At 41.1% G+C, this 25,198-nt stretch overlaps 1 protein-coding gene and 1 gene segment (V, D, J or C); both read right to left on the reverse strand.

Annotated features, from left to right (window-relative positions):
• Positions 1–4,835: 4,835 nt before the first annotated feature.
• The window catches only part of LOC311426057 (T-cell receptor beta-1 chain C region-like), an 82,688-nt gene continuing 62,325 nt past the window's right edge, over positions 4,836–25,198 (reverse strand). The window contains exons 3-7 of the C gene segment in view: positions 11,560–11,599; positions 7,742–8,077; positions 7,280–7,297; positions 6,029–6,135; positions 4,836–5,140 (exon numbers count right to left, since the gene is read on the reverse strand).
• On the reverse strand, positions 20,205–23,727 carry LOC311426285 (trypsin II-P29-like). Its single transcript, XM_084502557.1, has 5 exons — positions 23,462–23,727; positions 22,127–22,289; positions 21,289–21,542; positions 20,852–20,988; positions 20,205–20,451 (listed from the first exon to the last, which is right to left on the reverse strand). The coding sequence occupies exons 1-5, from the start codon at positions 23,502–23,504 to the stop codon at positions 20,302–20,304; spliced, it is 747 nt and encodes a 248-aa protein (XP_084358683.1). The 5' UTR covers positions 23,505–23,727; the 3' UTR covers positions 20,205–20,301.

The raw sequence follows: 25,198 nt of genomic DNA on the forward strand, positions 1-25,198 counted from the left end.
GGAGACAGAGACTGAGGCTAGCAGGAGAACGTGCAAGAATGCTAATAGAGCTAACAAGTAGGCCACAGAATCTGCTTCCCCAAAGGAAGTGGTATAAATGCTGTTTTGTTGGAAACTGAAAACTAGACTGGACAACATCTGAAGAAGTATTCTGCTGGATATGTTGTCAAAAGAATGACATGGGATTGGGAGGTAGATGTAGGCCTTCTTGTGGCCTCCTTCCTAGGAGTCACTTGCCTGATTTGGTACTCCTTCCCAGCATGAGCAATGCTCATAAGCCTGTCAAAATTAGTTTTTGTTTGTTTGTTTGTTTTTCCTCATGATAATATTGTATTCATTTTTCCTTAAGCCCCAGCCTGACAGAATCTTCCAGGACCTCATTGGAGAGCAGAAAGACATTGCATTAAGCAGTATGGTTCCCATGTGGCCATTTACTAATGACCACAAACTTACTGATTTTTGTACAGAGGATGTCTTGTTTGAGACTGTCCTGTCATGTTGGAAATATCTACAGATCATTGATGGGCTGAGCAAAATGTTTTTTTCTACTTACAAAGTCCTCAATGACATCTAGACTGCAAACCCTCCCACACGAAGAAAAACAGGAACATTGCCAGGATTTCATTACAAGATAAAAATAAAAAATAAAAATATGTGGGTGACTTCTGCGTATCAAGAGGAGAGAATTCATTATATTTTGTCTACCTGTTCTTGCTGAGTGTACTTGAGAGTTTCCGAGTGTATCCCTTCTTAGGGAGGGTTTCTGTAAAGGCCTACCAAAGGAATGCATCATTCTCCTACTGGTGTTCCTACAATGACTGATTCTCATTCTGATGCTCCACCCTCAGTGACCAAGGGCAAATTGAGAAAATGCCAAAGTCTGTGCTTACACTGACTGAACTATAGAAAATGGATGGTCTTGACTGTGTGATCATATTGCAAAGATATCTGGGGAGAATAAAGCGCTTCTGTCCCTCTGTGTGCAGAGCTGTACTATGCTATTTGTCTCCTCCAATACATTACCACACATCAGCCCAGTCCTGTATATATCTGATGACAAACAGGAAGGGGAGATGGCTGTGATAGGCTGAGAACTAGAAAGACACAAACATGGGTATGAGCACACCACAGAGATGCTAAACGCTATTAGGAAGGTAAACAGCACAGGTGCAGTAAAAAAGACGAGTGCAAACTTGTTGTTATAGTATAATTTAGGGGAAAGATAGTTACAAAGACAAAACACCACCACCAAGTGCCATAGTATCTAAAATACATTTTCTAATATATTAGGCTGGGTATAATGGGTGGATAGCAGTTTTTATTCTAAGATTTCTGGCACACACACACAGACACAGAATACGCAAAATACATCAATCAAGCCCTCCATAAAAGCTGTGGCCAGCACCCTGGATGTGGATAAACATAACACTCACTCCAACTGGTCAGTGAGTCTGAGTCCAAGCTGATCACCAGGCTTACAATGTTCACCTCAAGTTGTCTTCTACAGTGTTGGACATCATTAATGTTTTTGCCTGGAAGAGATCTTGTCTCAACTATTTACTGTTCTTTGCCTTAGATGGCTGGCACAAGTCAGCATTTGCCTTCCTAGTCATGTCACACCAGACTGACCTCTTTGACTTTATCCATATTTGAAGCCCATTAATAATTGTTACCTGTTGCAATCACCTTCTAGCTTCCCACCACGTATACATGTATAAAACAAAGATGAAAACCTTTTAACAGTTTTGGAGGATGCAGTCTGGAACTCTCCCCCATCACAGTGATCTGTGTTTTATTTCTCTGTACCTCATAGAATCATGTAATGAATGAGAACCAGGCAAATGTAGTCAAAGCCTCATTTTGTCTGAGTGGTACTTTCAGGCAGGTTTCACTTTGATACTTTCTGTCAAGGCCTGAGTGTGCTAATAGCCATAACGTACCTGATCACCCTCACCTGGATCCATGAGCCCAGGATCTGCATTTGAGCTTGGACCTGGGCCTTCAATTCTTGCCTAAGCTATGTTTTTGGTGTACCTGTATCCATCCTCCTGAGTGGACCTTGGACCTTCATTGTTGGTAGCTTGTTTTCTAGATGGACCTCTCATATGCACACTGTAGCTTGTCTCCAGTCATGTCTTTGGTCCTGTCTCTTGGACAGACCAACACCAAGAGGCCATGCACCATGAAACCATGAAGCAGTAATGTGTCCTTATGGCAAAGAATCACAGAATCATCTAGGTTGGAAGAGACCTCCAAGATCATCTAGTCCAACCTCTGACCTAACACTAACAAGTCCTCCACTAAACCATATCACTAAGCTCAACATCTAAATGTCTTTTAAAGACCTCCAGGGATGGTGACTGAACCACCTCCCTGGGCAGCCCATTCCAATGCCTAACAACCCTTTCAGTCAAGTTCGTCCTCATATCCAACCTAAATCACCCCTGGCACAACTTTAACCCATTCCCCTTCATCCTGTCACCAGGCACGTGAGAGAATAGACCAATCCCCACCTCACTACACCCTCCTTTAAGGTACCTGTCGAATGTGATAAGGTCACCCCTGAGCCTTCTCTTCTCCAGGCTGAACAATCCCAGCTCCCTCAGCTGCTCCTTGTAAGACTTTTTCTCCAGAACTCTCACCAGCTTCATTGCCCTTCTTTGGACTCTTTCGAGCACCTCGATGTCCTTCTGGTAGCGAGGGGCCCAAAACTGAACACAGCACTCGAGGTGCAGCCTCACCAGAGCCAAGGACAGGGGGACAATCACTTCCCTAGTCCTGCTGGTCACACTGCTTCTTATACAAGCCAGGACACCGTTGACCTTCTTGGCCACCTGAGCACACTGCTGGCTCATATTCAGCCGACTATCAACCAACACTCCCAGGTCCTTCTCTGCTGGCAGCTTTCCAACCACTCATCTCTCAGCCTGTAGCTCTGCTTGGGGTTGTTGTGCCCCAGGTGCAGGACCTGGCACTTGGCCTTGTTGAACTTCATGCAGTTGACCTCAGCCCATTGGCCCAGTCTAAAGAAAGCTAATTGTGTCCTGGGCTGCCCTAGGAGTGTTGCTAATAAGTTGAAAGAAGTGATCTTTCCCTCTACATAGCTCTGGTGAGGCCACATCTGAACTGCTGTGCCCATTTCTGGGTTCCATTATACAAGAAAGATGTGGAAATATTGAAGAGAGTCCAGCGAAGGGCCACTAACATGATTAAGAAACTGCTAAGGCTGAGGGACCTGTGACTGTTTAGACTGGAGAGTGGAAGACTAAGGGTGGAATCTCACCAATGTACAGAACTATATGTGGTATGGTTTTAAGAATACAGAGTCAGGCTTTATTCAGTGGTACTGAAAGGGAAAAAAGCTGCTAGTATTTAAGGTAGCTATTGTTTGACCTAAGTAAATTTAATGAAGTCCTGGGCCACTGTATGAGCTCTGTGTAACCTGAACCTGGTATATAGTGGTGATTGAGCAACAGTGGCCAGCATTGGTTGGAGTAGACACAGTAGATGGAGTACCGTTTATGCATGTCCTGTGAGTGTTTAACTTTATGCAGGAGTTAAATACACATTTGGAATTTTCTTGTTTTCCTGCCCTGAAATAAATGTAAACTCTCTTTTGCCCAGGTAAGTTTATGAAGTTAATTTTCTTGCATTTACCCTTAACTTATCTTCTGTAATATAAGGGAAAGAGAAACTCAGTTTTTATCACCTGTTTAGACTTTGGCTTCTATGATGAGAAGGGCAGAAGTTAGTCCCTTATGTATCAGCAGTGAGGGTTTCATTTCATAATAAAAACATCAAAATAATGGTCTGAATGTGGGATCTGTGTTGGTGTGAGAATGCTTCCATACTTCACAGCTGGCATCGTGTGGTATTGTAGGCAATACCAAAAAATTACAAAAAACTTACTATTTTTTTCTTCCTTGGCCCCCAGTAAATTTATGACTGTCAAATCACAGGAATACCCCTTCTACCTAAACCCCCATTTTTCTTTTCTTCATTTAGACTGAGGTTGGATCCATCTTCTCAATTTATGAACTGCTGTAGCACAAAAACTGTTGACAAAGTAGGGATGAAGCATAGCAAGACTGTTAACACAAAATGTACCACTGGTCATTTAACCAATGCTGTGCATGGGTTGATGATGTCCTAGGTGCCCCAAGATGAAGGAGAGAATGCTCTAGGAGGGAATGATAAGTTCCAATTATTTTAGTTGGGGTTACTGAATCCAACAGAAAAAGGGCTGTTCTAGCCTCATTCTGTGCCCCTCTAGCAGATCAGGATAAAGGTCTGATCAGGAGGGATATACAGTATGGATCCCTCTAGTAGCTGGCCTTAGACATTCTGTTTGTCTAGGAGCTGGCCTGGATCCTTGAGCTCCTCACATTCTCACATGCTCGTAGCTGGACATTTGAGCCCCTGAGGCCTGCAGTCCCACTCCACTCCCTGGTACAGACCCTCCCGTTCACAGATACTAACTTCCAGTTACCCCACACACCTGCACACACACTGGGACCTACACATATGTACTATGCATCTCCCAGCAACTTGACTTAGACATGCAGTCTGTTTGGTAACCCCTCTCACAGTCACTGGACTGCACTGTGCAAGCTTCTGAAGCTTGGAGTCCACTCCAGTTGCTGGTATACAGTATCAGCAGTGGATGAGCCTTCTAATATTTTCATAAGAGATAGTTTCTCTCAGGACTGTTTGTGAATGTTTTTTTAATGTGAGTTCCTCACAACACAACAGGTCACTGGAACTTGTGGTGTAGTAGACTATTGCTACAAAAAATAAATAAAAAATAAAATAAAATAAAATAAAATTCAAGCTTCTCAAATGGAACAAAGATAAAACTTTATTTCCAATTCAAGGAGCTGATGCAACTTGATGCAACTCTCTAAGCAACAAGGTGTTAGTTTTAAAGCTATGACAGAGATTTTTTTGGATGTCCATGGAAAACCCACCAGTGATTACAACAAATTAGAAAGAACAGGAGGGAACAGAGAAACACAAGAAACAAAGAAGATCTTAGACAGAAGCTTGGATCCTTTATACAGTAAAAAATAGAATTTGCTTTGGTCCTGATGATGCAATGGAGAGGGTTATTCATTCATTCTGTATACAGTGTGCCACCAGCCTAAATGGAAACAAAACAGAATAAACAAACAAGCAAAAGCCAAAAATACAACAATCTAGTAAACAGTAGACCTGATATATCAGTGTCTAAACTGTTGTGTTTCCTGAGAATATTAACAAAAATGAGCATGTTGTAGCTCTATGTTTTCATCCTCTCTTTGTAGCAAGAAAGTATCTTAACCTGTACATAATATTTTCTTACATCCTGACCTAATAGTTTTACACACAAATTTTCACAGATCATTGTGACCCAGTAAAGTACAAACCTACTTCCTCAAGTAGCCTTCAAAAAGGAGACAAAAATGCCTTGAAAATAATTGAGGTTCTGTTCATACTCTCAGCTCTGTCAGGTCCCTTTTCAAACATACCTCCCCGTCCTGTTTCTAAAGGAACAGATGCTGAGACTTCCACTACTCTTACTGTAATTATCTGCTAGATGTATGAGAAGCTCATGGATAAAAAGTATTTCATGGCAGTTACTAGCTATTTAAACTTCTCCCACTTCTTCAGATTTATCCCATTCATTGCACATATCTCCTCAAACCCCTGTTTATTACTTTTACTGCAGACATGTGTCTCTTTTCAGTGCTTATAGAAAAGTATGATATGTATGATATTTCCTTTTTTTACTTTCTGGGTAAGTTGTACATAATTGTTCTTCTTTTTCCATGTGTTTAAAGAATATTTATAGAAGGAATTGCTGTGTTAGCACTGATTTTGTTTGAGATGTGGAAGAACAGTAATAGAAAATTCAGCACTTGTGATTTTTCAAACAAGGCAGGACATAGCTCTGCAGAGCATATGGAGAACACCCCATGCCTGAAAGTAGGTTTTGTCTTATGCTTGTACTAGTGAACAAAATCACCCTGGAAGTGATACACAAGCTTACCTTGGCTGTCAACATCAGAGTGCACACCAAAATAGCATACAGGAAGGCTTTCCCACAGAGAATAAGGTAAGTGAGCTTCAGAGAATTTCCATGCAGTATGTAGGACTCTGCAAACCAAATATCATTGTTGTATTGAATTATCATCATCAGGAGAGACTGATCTAATGTAGCTTTAATCAAATAAGAATTCTTGAAATCTTTACCTAAGCAAAGCAAAGGAACTAGAGCCAAATAAATAGCTATGTTAACACCTGTGATAGCACAGGAGCGGAGAGAACATTGTTATTCAAAGAACCAAAGAAGAAAATGACCCTAGAAAAGACATAGATTGGCTTTATTCTAAAAGACTATGTCTTAATTGGGAACATTTAACCATTGTGTTACCACACATTGAAAAACTAGGGTGGTCTTGTTAATCACCCTTAGGAACTGAAATTAAGCTGAATCACAAGATATATATATATTTTTTTTTATATATTTTTTTTCACTCATTATTTTCAGTAGCCTTGTAAATGCTGATATATAAGCAAAGGTTTACTTAGTCCAGAATAACCTGAAATCTAGCCTTTCATTCTTACATCTTTTTCACTCTCAAGGTACAGTGGTAGTGTTGAGAAACCAGCCTGATTTCATTTCACCCTTCAGATACTTGAAGCAGTAAAGAAGTTGGTCAAAACCAAGAATATGTAATTTCGAATACATAGAGGAAATAATCATAGTTATTTATATGAATGTCTTCACAGTTTGAAGGAAAGATGTGACTTTTAATAAGAAACATTCTGAATTCAATAATAAGAAATATTAAGAATTCTGGTGTTATAATTTTGAGGTCATAATCACTTTGCTAACTATGATTTCTGTTCTTTCAAGGTTTATTTTTCTTCTAGAAAAAAGGTAAGCAAGCAGCTTCCCAATAGAAAGCAGCATTGAGGACTGGAGAAGATAAAAAAGCAGATGACAGTACAGTAAAGTTCCACTGTTTCTTGCACCATTTCAAAATGTAAACATAAAGAAGAGCTAAAAAAATAGCTACATACAACATGCAGGTCCAGACATTCCTGAGTCTTTTTTTTTTTTTTTTTTCTTAAATCTGACGTTCATGCTGTTTAGCTGTAGAAATATAAGTTATTATTTTATTGGGAAAAAAAAATATATATATATATATATCTCATTTCCCTTGTACGTAACATCAGTAAAACCGGAATTGAAATAAATGAAGATATTTACTAGCTTGTGAGAAGACACACATACCTTCAGTAAGTGCACATCCTGAAAGACAAAAATGAATTGAAAGTTACATTTCTCTTCAATGTGAATATAACACAAATTTTAGAAGTTTAATTTCACAGTATTTATTTTACTATACTATATATTTTACATAAGTATATATTTAGTACAGTAAATATATATAGTATAAAATATAAATATAGTATATATTATATCATAATAAATATTTTACTATATATTTACACTAAGAAAATCTGAAGAAACCTTTGAAAATTCATAGATATATAATGATAATAACAGATACACAGGGCTGGGAATATAAAGAGATACATGGAAATAGGTACACATTTACATATAATTTGTGCCATGAACACACCACTGTACATAGAAATAAGTAACCCATAGCCTTTTTCCCACTTTAAGTGATTTCTAGTTTGTACACCATGATGATGATTATACTCTTTTTATTTTAATTTTTTTACTTACCAGCATCACCATAGATGAATTTGTGTATTGATTCCTGTGTTCCATTCTTAAAAAAATTGGCAACACACTCAAAACGATTCAAAGGGTTGAACCATTCTTGGGATGAGATTCTCAGTCGACTGGTCAGTGAATAAGTATTCCCATGTGATGTGGAAGTCTCATCTGTCCCCACCCCTTCTGTCCTCTCAGCACCATTCACCTTCCAGACTAAATTGAGGTTGTCGGGGTAGAAACCAGAGGCCAGGCATACCAGTGTGGCTTTGCTCTTCTCTTGGATCTCTTGCTTTGATGGGAAAAAGATGGCCACAGCTGGTCGTTTGATTACATCGTTTTTCTCTGAAACAGAAAGGAATACAGCCCAGAGTCTCCATTATTGTTTTTAGCCAAGAAGGTCTTGTAATTGTGCATCGTATTTGTGCTGTGTGACTCCTGGTGCATCTGGCTTTTTAACGAATGCTTATTAGAGATATTATTATCTGTTAGACAGAAAGACATCAAAAAAGTGCAAAAATTCACTCATTGCACAGAAATATAAAAGGCCTGGCTACAGAAATGGAGCACTGATTGTATTTCTGGCATAGTCCCTGTCAAAAGAACAGGAAAGCTTATAAAAAGCTGTGCGAACAAAGTAAAGTAACCAAAAGGCCTGTATTTGTAGTAACAGGTAAAAGCCTGTGTTATAAGGAATAAGCATCTTTAGCTGACTGCAGCACATTCCTGAAATTGTAGTAAGACAGGACTGTTGCTGCAGTGTTCAGAATTGTATTTCCATGTGATACCCTAATTGGAGCCCCAGCTGAGGTGTGACATGAAAAGAAAGAGATAATCTTTCTCACTATCTGAAGTGAATAACACTTTAGGTAGGTAACCTGAGCCTGCCTGGGGCAAGTTTAGCTCTAGATCTTTACTTGCCATCCTTTTTTAAGACTACGAAATATCATATTTATGTTATTTATTATTTAGATTATCCTGGGTATGAGAAAACCTCACCTTACACTTTTCAGAGTAAAGTGAGAATTTATACACTCAGAAAACAAAAGATATTCCATGTCCTAGAGTGTTTAATATTTTTATTCTCAAGAGTGTTTAAGACATTTAATCTTACATATATATACATGTATACATATAAAATATGCAGATATGTGTATATCTTATATGTATATCTGCAGTCAGAAGGGATGTACAAAGTAACAATGAGATGCTACTTAGAAACTAGGCAGTGACTCTAAAAGCCACTTTTTTATATCATTTTATATTTGTTATATGTTTTACTAGAATTCCTTTCTTTTATCAAGCTTGATAATTCTGCCAGGTCTGCAGAGTGCACATGGAAACAGAAAGTCAGAAAGAACTATGGAGATAAAGAGTAAACTTTTACTTATTCCATATGATAGAATTAACTGAGATGTGGCTAGCAGTTCTAGGGAGGTGATTGTCCCCCTCTGCTCTGCCCTTGTGAGGCCGCACATGGAATACTGTGTCCAGGTCTGGGACCCCAGCACAAAAAGATGTTTACTTGTTAGAGCAGGTCCAGGGAGGGCCATGAGGATGATCAGAGCTCTGGAGCACCTCTCCTATGAAGAAAGGCTGAGAGACCTGGGGTTGTTCATCACAGAGAAGAGAAGGTTCCAGGGTGACCTCATTGCAGCTTTTCAAGAGTTAAAGTGTGCTTATTAAAAAGATGGAGAGCAACTTTTTGATTGGGCAGATAATGATAAGACAAGGGAGAATGGTTTTAAATTAATAGAGAGGAAATCTAGATTAGATGTTAGGAGTGACATTCTTCACTCTGTGGGTGTTGAGGCACTGGAACAGGTTGACCAGGCAGACTGTGGATGCCCCATTCCTGGAGGTGTTCAAGATCAGGTTGGGCTAGGCCTCGGGCAGTCTGGTCTAGTGGGAGGTGTCCCTGCCCATGGCAGGGAGATTGGAACTAGGTGGTCCTTAAGGTCCTTTCCAATCCAAACCATTCTATGATTCTACAATACATTGTGGATGCTCTTCCTGATCATTCCCTCCTTTCTGGAGTGGACATACATAAATAAACAGAAATTTATCTTGCATAGATCTTGACCCATAAGCCCTGGAGTTTTCTTTCAACCGCTAGCCTTAATCATGATTGTCAGTGCCTACTCTACAAAGAACCTTAGGCCTTTCTGTGAAAACATGAGCTCATACAGACCTCAGAAGAGGTAACTAGATAGTTACATTCATAGCTCACTAGCAAGTTTGGCACTGCTTTCCTTCCAAAAGTAAGGCTGATCACTTTTACTGCTCCTTCTAGTACATGGCTTGATGATTTATTTTTTTAATCTTAAAATTCTTTCTAGCATAAGTTCATTGTCTCATAGCCCCAGTGGCTAAAAGTGAAGACACTGAAACAGATGAGGAGAACAGTGAGAAATAGTGAGAAAGATTCAACATGCTAAAAAAAAAAAAAAAAAAAAAAAATGTATTGAAATTAAAAAAAAAAAAAAAAGCCAGAGATGAGCATACTTGAAATGGAATAAAGAATTAGGAGACTGACATAAGCAAGAGCAGAGAGAATTAGAAAAATATATATATCAACAGCCCATTCTGTTCTGATCTTCCACATTGGTCACGGAAGATCACTGGTGCAATGCTTAATCACTGTATTTATGTATATAAATACATGTATACCCTGTCAAACATTCTTCATCTATCTAAGAGAAAAAGTATCACAGTTCTCCCATTCCCCTAATAGCAAGATCATTTTAATAATATCTTGCTATTTTTCACCTCTATTCCCATTTGAAAATCATCTGCGTATATGTTATGTATAATTAATGCAAGGAAAATTTTCAAATGTCCTTCACATTGAGCTTAAATATAACTCTGAACACAGTGCCAACTCTAAATATAACTGGTACAGTCAAAAAGCACAGGTGTACACCATTACACCATTTGTGTTACACCAGTAACACAAAGGGGCCTTTTCCTGTTTTTGTCTGCTACTTAGTTCCCCAAAATGGGAATGTTTAAAGGATCAAGCCCATGTGTATTTCTACAGTTTGCTATTAGAGCTGGCAGTGGCAGAGTGATAAGGTTGTTTTGTCCTGTGATTCAAAAATGCTCAACAGAACCACCTTGATGTTAAAGGAAGATGGTATTAACAGAGCAGGTCATGCTAAATCCTTTCCTTGGAGGGGAGAAGGCAGAGAAAGAATGTAGGGAAGAAGAGAATGAATAGTGGAGAAAAGTGCACTCTTGTCAGAAAAGTAAGAGAAAGATAATTCAGACTTTTTAAAATATCCTTTTTAACAGTGAAAAAGAATGTTAAAAGGAAACAGTGTCCCAGTGCAATTTCAGGCAGCCTGCCTACCATCTATGGGGAGGGAAGCAAAATACCAGCAAGACTGCACCTTCCCTGCCTGATTCCGAGCCACCACAAGCATACTTGTGAACTTGACAGTATCCCTGAAATTTTGCTTTTGGTTGTTAGACAGCAGGGCAGAAGAACTGAAAAACAAACAAACAAACAAACAAAAACACCTTGCAGACTAAAGAAGGACCCTTCATTTTCAAACTCTGTAATGTTTTCTTGAACAATGGGAGCAGTGTTTTTTTTTCCCTTTCTCCCATCATGAATTTCACAGTCAAAACAATCTTAAAATTGGTGCCTGAAAACCCTACACTTTTATATCAGAACTTCTGTTTCTAATAAACAACCAATAAATCATTAATTCTGTCATCATAGATGAGTGGAACATGATCATTATTTTGCTGTGAATTAAAAATGTTCTTGTCCCCTAAAACAGTATTACATGCATAATACAGAGATCTGATTTTTGTCTTACCTATGACAGTGAGTTTTGTCCCAGTGCCAAAGAACAGTTTCTCATTATTCACACTATTTTGCAGCTGCAGTAAAACTTCTCTGCTACTGTTAGTCCTCTGAGCCATACCTCTGGACTAACCCTCCCTCATGCAGAACTAGCAAATACTGAAACTAGGAGCTCATTAATTCATGGTCCCCTAAAAAAAAAAAAAAAAAAAAAAAAAAAAAAAAAAAAAAAACAGATGTGTAAAGATGTGTAAAGGAACAGCAAATACACCTATGTGTCTGATCCAGTGAAACCAATCTAAGAAATAACTCTTCCAGAGCTCTCTTCTTCAGCCTTAGGTGAATCAGTTGCTGCAGCTTTCACCATTTCTTTAGAGGACACATGCAGTGTTAGAAAATATTTCTCAGATGCAGACAGAGCAATTTTCTGTATTTTTTTTTCTAATGTCTGATCATGTCTGAGGAAGAGCCTCCATTTTTCCTATGAAGACTAAAATTTATCACTTGAAAGCATTTTTCTCTGTGAGGAAGGGTCTGGTATAAAAGTGTGAGGTTCTTCTAATTCCAGGAATAATAATGAGAAGGAGAGATCACCATCATTAATCAGTCTCAGAAACAGCCTTGCTTTCCCTTGGGTTTGGAAACAGTCCAAATCCAGAAGTGTGGCCCAGATAGAAATATTCCACAGGAGTTACTTTTATTCGAAATGAACCACACATTCTCTTTTGGTGATTTTCAGTGGCCTTTCAGAATCTATTCTGAAATAGTAATTATAGTAATAGGAATAGTATTTTTATTTAATAATAGTAATAATAATAATAGTAAAAACTGTAAGAGTAATTTTTATTATCATCCTGATAAGTGTGCTCTGTGGAAGAAAAACTTGCTATGCTATGGACAGTAGTTTTCTAGAACAACTAGAAATTAAACAGCTGCAGAGAGCTGATATTATTGCTTATGATAAAGCTGAATATTTTTGCTTCTGTTTGTTAACCAAAAACAGTAGTATACTTATTTGTCTTTCCCAGTCATCTGAGATAACATGTTTTAGTTTACCCTCAAAAGACTCAAAGTAATTCGTTTGTAGATTCTTGATTTGTTTTCTAGACCTGCCCTAAATGTAAACATAACTTAGACAACTGTTATGGATAACCTGGAAACGCAGGAGAACTAGCATTATGGGGGCATAGCTATACTTTCAAAAATAATGATTTTTGCAGATGCTAATTTATTAAGAAGATACAGTGATAACATGCACATATTTTTCAACCCGTCTATCTTTTTTATGGACAGTCCTTTATTCACAGAAGATGCCTTTGTTCTCCAACGTGAAATGTATGTAATTAAATAGAGTAGCAAACTTAATCTGGTCTCCAAAGCAGACAGGGATATTAGAACATTAGTAAAACACCAGCTTAATGATGAAAAGGAGGATAAAGTTGAAATTCTCTGAAAAGAAGAACTTTAAAGTTTTAAGGGATTTAAACTTTAAAGGGATTTAAAGTTATTTAAAGAGAAAACAAAATTTTCTTACCCATCACTGTAACTTTTGTGCCAAAACCAAAAATCACCTTAGTGTTGGTCACAATGACAAACTGTTGTATTATAAGCTAAGAAAATGGATGTGCTGCAGTTGAGTTTAGTAAGCAGAAACTTAGGTAATGTTTACTGTATCTGGAAACCCAAAGATGTCCTTAGTCTCTGAAAGACTATGGCAGATCACCAGCTTGAAATTTTATTGTATAATCTGTAGCATTTATAAGAGCACTTTTCAGAGTTTATTGATACTTATTTTTGTTGTCTACATTTCACCTCCAGTTGTTTCACGGCCTAATCTCCATTTACTCTCATTGATATCACCTGCTGCTCTCATTTTGAAGACATAGAAACCATACAGAGGTACTCAAAATACTAGAGGCTGTCAAAGTCTACAAATATAATTCCTCTACAACTACAGCTTCTGTTTTGTCAGCCTAGTACTCTAAGCATAGGGAAGCCTTCATTTCTGTAGCTTGTGAAGCTTAATAATCAAATTGTTTTGTGGTGGTCATGGTCATGTGTTTTCTTATAGGTGCTTCAGCTTTGTGGTATTGAATTAAAACAAACTCATTTGTTTCTCTTCAGCGGCAGGCCAGACATCTTAAATAGTCTTGCAAGATCCCATTAAAATTCCTGATAGGTTAAAAGTAATCTACATAAGTACAGTCCAGAAGAATCCATTGGCTAATCTCAGACAAACCCTTTTGCATCCATTAGGAAAAACTGCAGTGAGAAAGAATGGAGGATTTGAGAAAAGAAAATTGCCCTGACAAGCATGTCTTAGTGGACACTGGAGACTTGCCCAGAGAAAGCCCCAACACCATTTTATATATTGCCTTTGACTGATACCTGCTACTTTTCAGATTTTTTTCCTAACACTTTGGTCATGTTAGCAAAGAACAATTGGGAGGGGGTCATGGGGTGGAGGGTGGAGGCATTATTGCATCAGAAAAAATATTAGTTATGTGTTTCACATACTCTGATAAGTTTTAGGTGCATCTCCAATCAATCTGGTTTGTTGAAAATTATTTCAAAGTCATCCCAGAATCTTCTGGCTTGTCTTCTAGACAGGATAGGCTTAGGCTTGCAGTTCTCAGATGATAAAAGTAAGTCTCAGCATACTGGGTCTGTCAGGAGAAACCAAGACAGAACATGCCCACTGTGCTTCAGAATGCTCTGTATTTGTCTAAATACACTCTCCCTTGAGGCTTATGCACATATGGGTTTTTGTAAAGACCTCCTGGAGAATATATCATTGTGGATCCCCTGTCCCCACAACGATACAACCTCATACAAAAACAATCCCACATGTCTCCACCCTCACATTTTGTCATCCAGTCACCATGAGAAGTTGTGGCAACCACAGGCCCCTTCCTTCCACTGCCATTGCTTTGTCTGTGAGATAATCTGATCACCTCTTAGTGTATCCATTATCCCAGAATCTATATTTCCAACTTTAATTTTTTTTTCCTATAGACAAAAATTAGTCTTTTTTTTTTTTTTTTTTTTTTTTCTTCCCATTTTATTAACTGGTTTTATATGCAGTTATTTTTCACCATTCAACTTCATGGTAGTGTTTATGGTGCTTTCATTCTCACTCTTCCAACACAGAATGATAAGCAGAACGCAAACCAACTGTAATTGTTTTGCATTGAGATTGATTTGCTTACTACAGACTGGTGTTTATACTTGTAGTCTTGCCTGCTTGTGAATATCTTCTTCTGTCTGTGCAATACTTTTTGGCTGCTCTGAAAGGGCAAGAAGTATGATTTTGAGCTCTTAGGTTTTTACTACTCTGACTACCCTGTTCCAGGAAGCAGAAATATAATCTTCTCCTGAGTATCTATGACTACAAAAAAGCTTCATCTAGGAGTACAAGCATACCTTCATGTTGGAGATTGTTTTAAGGTGGTGAGAACTTTAAGGTGGAAGGGTACTTTATTATTTTTTTTTCTCTCTCACACACGTAATTAAATGAAGAAACAAAACTGCATTTTTCCCCTTAGGTGTGCCCAGGTATGATGTAGCTTCCAAGAGGGAAAGATCTGTGCCAGTGCAACTGTGTATACCAACAGACATTGAGGCTATACAGGGAGAGACAGGAGCATGAACAAACAAATTTAGGTTTAGGACATGCTTAGCTGATCCAGGCCTCATCTTCTTGTGTAAATAGTCAGGACATAGTTAGCAACATTACTGAATACCTACAATTCATGTTGCATTCTAATGGTTTCACTCCATCCTGTCTTGATATAAATAGCAGTCAGTTACTATAGGATACATACAATTATTTGAAAATAGATAGCTCTCCAAGCAAAATATTTCTTTTTCTTTTGTGCTGTTCTGCTAAGCTCCTAACAGCTGTTATGTCCTCAGGGGAGGTGAATGAGAAAGTCAGAGTAAGTTGAAACATTTAGGACCAAAACAGAAGACTACAGAAAGCCATGTAAAATATTGGACAGGTGACAGGTGATGCCCTGTGTGTTTAACTTGCCTGTATGTTTAACTCACCAATTATAAGAATGATGGCAGACATTTGTCTTTGTTTGGACTGAGTTATTTTAAAAATACATTTAGCATTTTTTATTGGTCTGTCTCTGCCTACATGATAACACTAATAGTGTGATATTATTTGCCTGCCTTGGTCTAATTCTGTCTCTGATGTCAGCAGTGTTTACTCAGGGTCTAAAACCATTCTACTGAAATCCCTTTAAGATTATTCTGTTTCCTTTACCAGTCTACAGCTCCATTATGGTCCTTTTTGTCATTAGCAGACTCTCTCCAACATTGTGTCTTTCATGTAAAACCATTCAAACCACTTCTTCTGTATTAATTTTGAAGGAGTATTTCTATGTGATGCTAACATCACATAGATGGTCACTATTATGAGGTAATTTCCAAAAGTGCCAGCAGACAGCAGTCTTGTCCCACTTTAGAGTTCATTTTTAGTTCCCACCATTCCCCTCCCCCCCTTGCATCCCCCCTCATCCCTCCTCAAAAGGAAAGGCCTTGTAGGCCATGAATTTAAACAAGTGGGAGGGAAGCAAAGACTGTTTATTGCTTTGGGTTTCCATGTATCTGATAGGAGGCTTCATGTGTAAAACTCCAGCCAAGAAGGAAAGGTAAGGATTTGTCAACAAGAAACATTTAAGGCCATATTATGTAAAAACAGTATCATTTTAGTGAGGGAATTTCAAAGGAAATAATGATCTCATTGCTTATGTCTGTCTTGGATTATTCTCTAATACACAGAAGAAGCAAAATACAGAGAAGTCTTGAGCTTTATAAATTTGTCTTAGGAGCACTAGGAAGTTTGTTTCACAAATGTTCAGTACTTCAGATCATGAACCCCTAAAATTAAGCAACAGCCCTTTCAGAGCATAATTGCGCTGCATAGTGGAGAAGAGAGACATCAAGCTTCCTAGCTGGGTAAGCAAAAGTCAGTTTCCTCATTCCAAGACTTATAAGCTTGACTTTCTAAAAGGAGAAAGGCAGAAAAAGTCTGAGTAGCTAGAACAGACAATGAAGAAAAAGCTGAAAAACTGTGACTACAGATGCTGTTCTTCAGGCTTCTTGTGGTACAAGAGCTGACAGAACAGAAATAACAGGACAGATGACCTTGTGCTAATTGCCCAGTATAGGCACTAGCTTGGGAGCAGATGGGCATTTGGGAAACAATATTGTTCCTTAGTAGTAAAACTAAAGTAAAACTTGGGTGCAAACCAGTGGCTCTAATACAAAGCTTGAGTATACACAGGCTAGGAGAGAATGGAAGGAAAGTAAATATACATACATAGGGTGGTCTGGCATATTCTGCATAGGGATGTGACTTTACATATCCTCTCCTTCCACCATATTATCTTTTGAGAAGCCAGATCAATTTCTAGACTGCTGGTAGGCTATTACTGACAAATTGTTATTTTTGTGAATATACAACACTGTGAATACACAACAGTTTACACAGTTGTGTCTGGAATGTCATTGCTGGACATCTGCAACAGGTACCTTTGACTGTGGTTTCTGTAATTACAGCTTCCCTAAAATCCACTACAGCAGGAGTTGAAGAAGAATAAATATAAGGACAGGGAATGAGACAAGGAAAATAGCTATTTCATGATAAACTATTCTTAGAATAGCAGGTTATTTTCGGTGCCATCTCAAGCTTGCAAAAGAACCAATGCCTAGGATCAAGTTTTACCTCAGAGCTGGAATTGGGCACTGTGGCTGCAGAACTTCAAGTTGACAAAGTCCACTAGAGATATGGATGGTTTTCCACTGCAACTGGAAACTACACAGCTGTGACCAGTCAATAACCAGTTCATTTATTTACTGGAATGAAGGCTACTGATAATTTGCTTTAAAAGGCTCTTACAATTGCATTTCTCATACAAAAATAAAATTAAAAAAAAAAAAAAAAAAAAAAAAAAAAAAAAAAAACGTAACTGGGAGCTGAGAAATAGATTTTTGCTTATGTTCCCAAGCTAATAGAACTGGTTTTCAATGTTTAAGGGAGAGGTCTGAACTAGGACTGTAATATTATGAATTTCAGGAACTGGTAACTTATTAAAGGAGACGAAAAAAAAAAAAAAAAAAACACTCCCAAAGTTGCCATCATGGTGTTTATATTCCATAGTGATTCTGGCATAAACTGGTTTTCCTAGAACTTTCACAGGACTGTTGGACTGAAATGTAGGTCTTTGACTGCAGTAACCCTCTTCATTAGTCCTGATGTTACTTCTTCCAAGCAATATTACTGAGGTTTTCACTTTTTCCACCCTTTTTGGCGTTATGCCTCACGTATTTGCCTGAAGCTCAACGAGGTTCATACCTGTCCCTTGGCCTTCAAAGATTTGTAGAAAGGGCATGCTCTGCCTGTAAGAGTGGTGTATATCCCAGAAGAATTGGTAGTGAATATTCCCTGTCTCTCCTTTTTAACCCTGCTTTTTAAAGAAGGAAACAGAAATGACCTGAACAGCTATAGTTTCTTCCCAGAAGGGAAGTAAATATATTCTATATGATGTGTGAAAGCTTTGTATGCTTTTTTTCTTTAATGCTTTGTATGTTTTGTAAGCCAAACCATAGTAAGATAAAGATAGGTATGATTGAGCTTACCAGTTCAGATTCTGAACTACTGGATTTTGTTTGGAAAAAAAAAAAAAAAAACAAAAAAAAACAAACAAAAAAAAAAAAAACCAAAGCCTATAAACTACAAACATTAGAAAAACAATGAAAAGAAGGAAAATGAAGATGTCTAAGGTGAGACCATTGATGCTGGTTTTCTTGGCATGACTGCTGAGTATGTCAGTCTGTGTTGATCTGTGTGCTTGGCTACGTATGTAGGTATGCACATATTGCATGTATGCACGCCTACTGAGAACACATTCTCAGCCTTTCTGCTGGCTGGGTCTGGGTGTGTGAGGCCATGGCAGCCACCCCTCTGTTGGGCTACCAGTTTCAGCTCTACCCAACAGTAAGTCTTGGGGAAAGCAGTGAGATCGCCCCTTTAATAAAATAGGGACTATAGGAAGAGATGTGGCAATGACCAGAGGGCTGATGTCTCCTGCCTAGGTGGAAGAGGACCAAAGGATCAAGGAAATGCTTCCTATTGAGGGAAGAGTGTTTAAGGACAGCTGGGAACAGTAAGAGCTGCTTGGCAGAAGTTTCTATTGGATTTGGAGGCTAATATTTTGACTGAGAACATCAAGTAAGGACTGGCTTTCCAGTCGTGACAGGGACAAATGATGGTTGCAATGCAACAAAGGCACTGGCAGCCCACTTCCAAAGCTCGACAGATGCTTAACACTTAACGCCACAACTAGGATTGTCCAGCTAAACTGTGGCTGTGTGCGATTACCATCAGATGGCTTCTTGGCTTTAATGGATGTAAAGCATCTCATGCCAGTTTCATTCAGTAGCCTATGTTGGTGCACAGTTCCCCCGGAACTTGACTGGAGACAATTCTTGCAGAAACCCTTCCAGCTGGGGCTTGCTATCCCAGATCCCCTGCCCAGTCAGTCCTATGCTCATTCTTTCACACCTCTCATACCCAAACAGTCCATTCTTATTCCATTTCTGATACAACTGCACCTGCTGATGTGGTATGAGTTTCCCCTCCTCCTTCATTCTATTTCACTATGCCAAACTTAGTAGCTCCCACTTCTAAACTCCTTCCTAACATTTTTAGACCACCCAACTCTCCACTTCACCACCCTTAGAAGAATTTTGCACTTTTCCCAGTCCCTCCTAGGCCTCTCTTTTTTCCTCCTACAAACTCCCTATCCCAGATTCTCACAACAAAGATGCAGTTTCTAGGTTTGGAGAGATTAAAGCTGCTCCGTAGTGGCCCAGTTTACACTGCCTCAGGGTGCTTTGGGGAAGGTCTTTCTAGCCACCCTCTGCAGATCATGTGCTGGATGAAATAGGTTAAATACACCCTTTAAAACTGGAACTCATCCATGGGCTATGTCCTTTTGCAGCACAAAGCTTCTGCCAAAGCTGCTCTCTGTATTTCCTTTCTTAACTGATTTCCCTCGATGCTTTACACTGCAGTCAGGCCTGGGGTATTTATCCCCATTTGTTGTTGTCCGCCTTTCCTTAGCAGATAGTCTGTGTTACCTGCTGGACCCTGGTGGACACAGTCCACCTGTCTTGAATGTCCTGGAGCAAGTGAAAGAGAACATATCACTGCCCACAGGTGTTGCCTGTAGCCTGATTGCTCTGTGCTTCCGGATTCTGCCTGCTGTCCCACCTAGTGCCATAGCAGTAATGGCCACCATCAAAGCTGTTACGGTGCCAGTGAGAAGAAAACTTTGCCACTGGCAGGAGCAAAATGGAACTCTGCTCTGCTGCTGTAGGAACCCGCTCCCCAGAGACCTGCTCCTTTTCTCAGTAAGAGGGCCAGGAGCAAAGAAAAGGAGGTGCCTGGCTCAGAAGACTTCTTGGATGGTGGAATAGTGCCATATTCCCGTAGCCCGACAGCCCAGCAGCTCTAGGGTACTGCTCCCAGTGCACACAACTGAACCGGAACAACACAGAAGGTTCAGGAGGAGCTGGTGGAAGGCTGCAGGGAACCCCACTTGTCTCCGACGAGCTAAAGTCCCCAAAGTAAATGTCTGTAAGGCTCTTTAAGTTAGATATTTATTTGTGCTGTTGTCTTCTTAGGGAAAGCATTAGGGCGGGAGGGTAGTGGCCAAGGAGCCATGTGGTTGTCAAGGTATCAGTAGGCTGCAATGGTCTCTTGGATCCAATCAACATAATTGCAGACCTTGGTGTAGACACCGGGATAACCTTTCAGAGCACACCCGATTCCCCATGACACAATGCCCTGGAGTTCTCCGTTGCACACAACTGGTCCACCTGAGTCACCCTGGAGGGGAAAATTTAGAGGCACAAGATGATTTAAAAGCAGAATCTCACCCAGAAAGTTTTTGACTTGGCACAAAGAATCCAGGGAATGCAAAACAAAGCGCAGCAGGCCCTGATATGGGAGCACAGAGAGATACCCCCCCTTGCTTGCTGGCCTCCCCTAGCCCTCCAAAATTCACTGGTACCATGCTCGGTGCCAACCAGCAGATGTGGCTGGGCCTGCTATTTTCAGTGAAGTCCACCCTGCACCCAAAGCGTGCTGCAAAGGGTGCGTCAGAAGAGAGCACCTGGCGAGGAGGAGGCTGAAGCTAAGCAGGCTGCCAAGCTCCAATGTATACCGTGCAGCCTGGGGCACCCTGGCAGTGTGTGGCCCAGGGCTCTGCGCAGACATCAACTCCTACCTGGCATGAGTCTTTCCCACCCTCCAGGAATCCTATGCAGATCATGTTGCTGGTGATTTCACCCGGGTAAGCATCTTGGCACTCTTGGTTACTCAGAATTGGTGCTTGCAGGCACTGGAGGAGTTCAGGGTAATTGGCTGCCGGGAGAGCAGTAACAGTTTTAGGTTTTGTCTTGGGACTCAGTACTGTCAGTGAACAGAAAGACCAACGACCTATATGCGAGAGCCATCCAGCAGAGCAGGGTAAAGTAAAACAGTGAAGTGCATTGTAGATTGAGACACACTGGCAGGGCAGCGTGAAGTCAGGGCAGCGTGGAGGACTTGCGGGCACAACAAGAAAAGGCTGCAAAGAAGGGGTGAACTGTACATGGGTCTCACAAGCATGGTGGTAGAGCAGGAGAAGTGTGAAAGCTACATGCGGTGTGGGTAGATACTCACTGCCACTGCTCAGTGTGTTTCCCCAGCCCGAAATCAGGCATTCCGTCCCTGCCCTGGCACAAGAGGTGGGCAGGGCTATGGGTTGAACGTCGGCACTGTAGTCCACGGCGGATGCCAGCTTGATCAACATAATGTCATTATTAAGGGTTCTTGAACTGTAGTTAGGATGGCGAATGATTACGGAAGAACTCCTGACTACTTCACTGTCTTCCTGCACATCAATGTTGTACTCTCCCAGCCTCACTTGTATACGGCTGCAAAATTGTCAGCAGAGAAAAGCAGCAGTTAGCCATGCGTAGAACAACTGGCTGCCACGTGGGGACCGGCAGACACTTGAAAGCGAGTAAGGGAGTGCTGTGCTAATCAATGGTTCGTGTGTCACGCAGCTCTAGGAACTTCATGATTTCATAGAAGACTGAGTTGGGAGAGCATTGCCAGATAGACAAGAAAGGGAGATTCAGTTTCCTGTTTCTCCCTCTGCACAGAAGTGTGCCCTAAACTCAGGACGAGGGAGGTCCATGGAGAAAGTCTGGAGGAATGACAAAGAAGAAAGCGGTAATGGTAAGCCCCATGGATGTGTAAATGTAGACCGAATGGCATGTTAGGATGCACAGAAAAGGATGCTATGAGTGCAGGAATACTGGAAAGACCATGTAACGCAGCAGGACTGAGGCTAGGGTTTCTCCTTTGGCTTCAGGTACACCATGCATTGCCCTGCCTCTGTCCCTGCCCCCATGCATGCATGGTCTTCTCTTGAGAGGCACCGGAGTTCTAGATGTGGTGGGTTTGTAAGATTTGAGCAGAATCCACCCGGATACACAACCCAAGCCATACGTACGATTGGTAGCAGTGAGCAGCTGACAGGACCCACTGGTTGTTGATGAGGGATCCTCCACAAAAGTGATAGCCAGCATTCAGGGACACCTGGTAGGGAACTGAATGCTCTGGGCAGTTGTAGCCTCCCACAATCTTGTCATCATCAGCAGCTCCAGGGAAAGCAACTGAGGAAAAGAGAATTGGGTTTCACAGCACCATGCCTGAATTCGTTCTCTTAAAGCATAGCAGCAGACAGTGAGCTACAGAGAATGAGCAAGAGCCAAGACAGCTTGAAACTTCAGAAGTCTCCAAGCAACTCCTGAAATATCCTGCTGAGTTCTTTCTGCACTACTCTGAAACACCAGGCTTTGTCTGTACCACTGAAGTCAGGAAGAGAACAGGAGAGCACAAGCTGCCAAAGAACCTCATAAATGAATTGTACGCAGCCTTCACTGTGTTCCTTCCGGGGCACCTTTGGGTTGGGATGAGACAGCTGTGCCATGGTAGAAAGCGTATGTAAAACGGGCAAACACAGTTGAGAGAACTTCTTCATTTGCAGGGGTGAGACAAAGAGTGAGCAAGAGAGGTAGAAAAACTTGGTAGTGAAGGATTCAGAGAGAACACAAAGGCTCCACAGAGTTGGAGGATGATGTCACAGTAGAATGTAAGAAAGAAGATATTTGTTGGAGCCAACAGAACGGTGGTCTCCAGCATTTTTGATTCCATAACCCTATCAGTAAAACACCTTCCCACAGCCCTGACATATGTCTATTTGTTCATTTCGAAGTTACGTACTTGCCCTACTGAACTTCGAATGTTTTCCTCCCACACTGTAATGCACAACCCCAGAGGTGCATGCACCCCATTTTAAAACCCACTGCACCAGAACATTGCAGGCTGGGATCCTGCCTCTGACCATCCATTACAGATGCAAGGAGCAGAAGATGACTTCATAAACCACAATGGACTTCTCTTTCACAAATGTGTTGCCCGACCATCCGTCCCATCCTCTTCCCCTCTAACTCACCTTCACCCTCCCAGATTTTAACAGGCCATGTCCTTTGCTGTTTTTGAACCTGCCAAAATGCCTAGCTGTCTTTCATACTCCCTAATTCTTGTAGACAAGGAGACAGCAAGCCCTGCATTGTTTTATGCACCCTTGTCTTGTCCTACCTTCTCCACGTCTCTAGGAGGCTGGAGTCTATGTCTCTGACATGAGTGGAAATTGAGGAAAAACAGAATGTCATGCTACTGGGGAAAGAGAAAGGCCAGTAGAGAGGACAAGGCAAGAGCCTGTGAGAGAAGGTTTGCTCAGGTGTGCAGGTAGCTAGACGATCAGTATCATTAGAGAACGTACCAGCGGCTCCCAGGCAGGAGAGAAGGAGGAAGAGAGAATGCATGGTGCCTCCACGACCAAGCTCTGTGATGTGGATGAGGACTAGCCTCAGAAACTCCTCTGCTTTATGCTCCTGGAGAGCTTTATCTTTGTCAGCCCATGGTCTCTCCAGCTTTCCCTTTCCCAGGATCTTGCATCAGACTGGACAAATTTACCTATTTTATCTGAGTACAGCAATGACACAGCTGACTGAAATACCTGAACTAGGAGAACGTATTTCTAGAAATGCAAGCTGTCATTGCCAGACCACTGATAATACCCAACACGGCTGCTCTCCATTTAGCAACTCTCCTTTCTCCTTTCTCCCATGCCCCTGGAGCCACCAGCATTCTGCTGCAGTGCCACTGCACTCAATGAGAGAATTGTTTGCAGCTGGAGAGTTGGACCCACCCCAGGAGTTTATGTTTGGAAAGAGCCCGAATAATGAGGCTGTGGGATGTTCACCCACAGTGAGCAGAAGAGGGCATTTACTTTCCACGGAGAGCTTCCTCATCTTAAAGAAAGAGGAAGAGGTGGGAGGGAGGGAGGGAAGATGTTCTAATTTGAACCTGAACACAAAGGAGTCAGTTCATCCTTCAGAGTTCCCAACGAGCAGCCTGAATTCTTTTCTGATGGGGTCTGTCTCCTGGATGATCTCTGAGTTGTCCATTTGAGATCTGTTTGTGCCATGAGCTCCAGCACTATTGCGCCGACAGGTGTGCCCTCTTGATTACTGGGATTCACAGAGAATAGGTAGGGACTTGGATGCAGTACTTTCACTATATGTCTCTCATCAAGGACTTAGGAACAAGGATCCAGGACTTCTGCTGCAAGCTCTGGCATTAGTCCGGGAAGGGTCAGGCGTGTCTGCTGCTTGACGTAAGCAAGTAGCACAGAGACTGTCTGAGAGACCTTTTCCCTCGAAGGAGATTACCAACCCAGCCCCCTGCGATGTCATGTGTACCTTTGAGAGTGGATGATCTGTTTTCTAAACTGCTAAAGAGTAAAAAAAAAAAAAAAAAAAAAAAAAAAAGAGAGAGATAAAAAGAGAGAGAGTCGTATTTTAGAGTGGGCTTCCTGAGGCCTCGTGCGGAAGAGAGGCCCCACCTGGGGTGCAGAGTGCTGCTTGAAGGATGTGCTGTTTTGCAGCTCCTTTTTGACTGACTGCCTACAGTACTAGTGTCCCATGTACCAATGCCGAGGTGCCTGACATTCACGTGAGTAGACCAGACCACAGCTTTGCCCACATACCATGTGCTTCTACACGGGGGGTGACGGTTCCTTCCCTGGGTCTTGAAGGGAGCCTTAAAAGGGGGAGGTGTGTTAGGGAAATTGCAAGCCTAGTTAGGCAGCGCTCTGGCCAAGACGTATTCAGTTTCTGCCCACAGCTGGCTGTCACAATGGATGTACCATGTGAGAGCAGCCTTTTGTGGTTTCCTTTCTCTGCCCATGCAGTTTTGCCATTAGGAGGTGCCTTAGTCCTGCTCAGAACTGTTCCTGTGGCAGTTAAGAGGTGTGTGGAGCAGGTGGCTAAAAGTGTCTGCCAGGGCACATTGTTACTTGTGAAGCTGCCAAGGGGCTGCCCTCTCCACAGTGGATTGAATGCCTGGTGTCCTGGGTATGCTTCCTCCCACCTGGACTGGTGTCAGCCTCCCATGTCCATTGCCAGAGGCTGGGCTCTCCTCCCAAAACAGCCAACCTTTTCTTACCACACCCTCT

Source organism: Aythya ferina (assembly GCF_964211825.1).
Source record: "Aythya ferina genome assembly, chromosome: 1".
Classification (NCBI taxonomy): domain Eukaryota; kingdom Metazoa; phylum Chordata; class Aves; order Anseriformes; family Anatidae; genus Aythya; species Aythya ferina.

Bases quoted from the DNA above. Each gene is read 5' to 3' on its own strand.
- LOC311426285 (XM_084502557.1), bottom strand. From the start codon at position 23,504: ATGCATTCTCTCTTCCTCCTTCTCTCCTGCCTGGGAGCCGCTG. The intron at 22,290-23,461 runs GTACGTTCTCTA...TCTTTTCCTCAG, and splicing joins CTCCTGCCTGGGAGCCGCTG to TTGCTTTCCCTGGAGCTGCT. The intron at 21,543-22,126 runs GTACGTATGGCT...ACAATTTTGCAG, and splicing joins GCTGCTCACTGCTACCAATC to CCGTATACAAGTGAGGCTGG.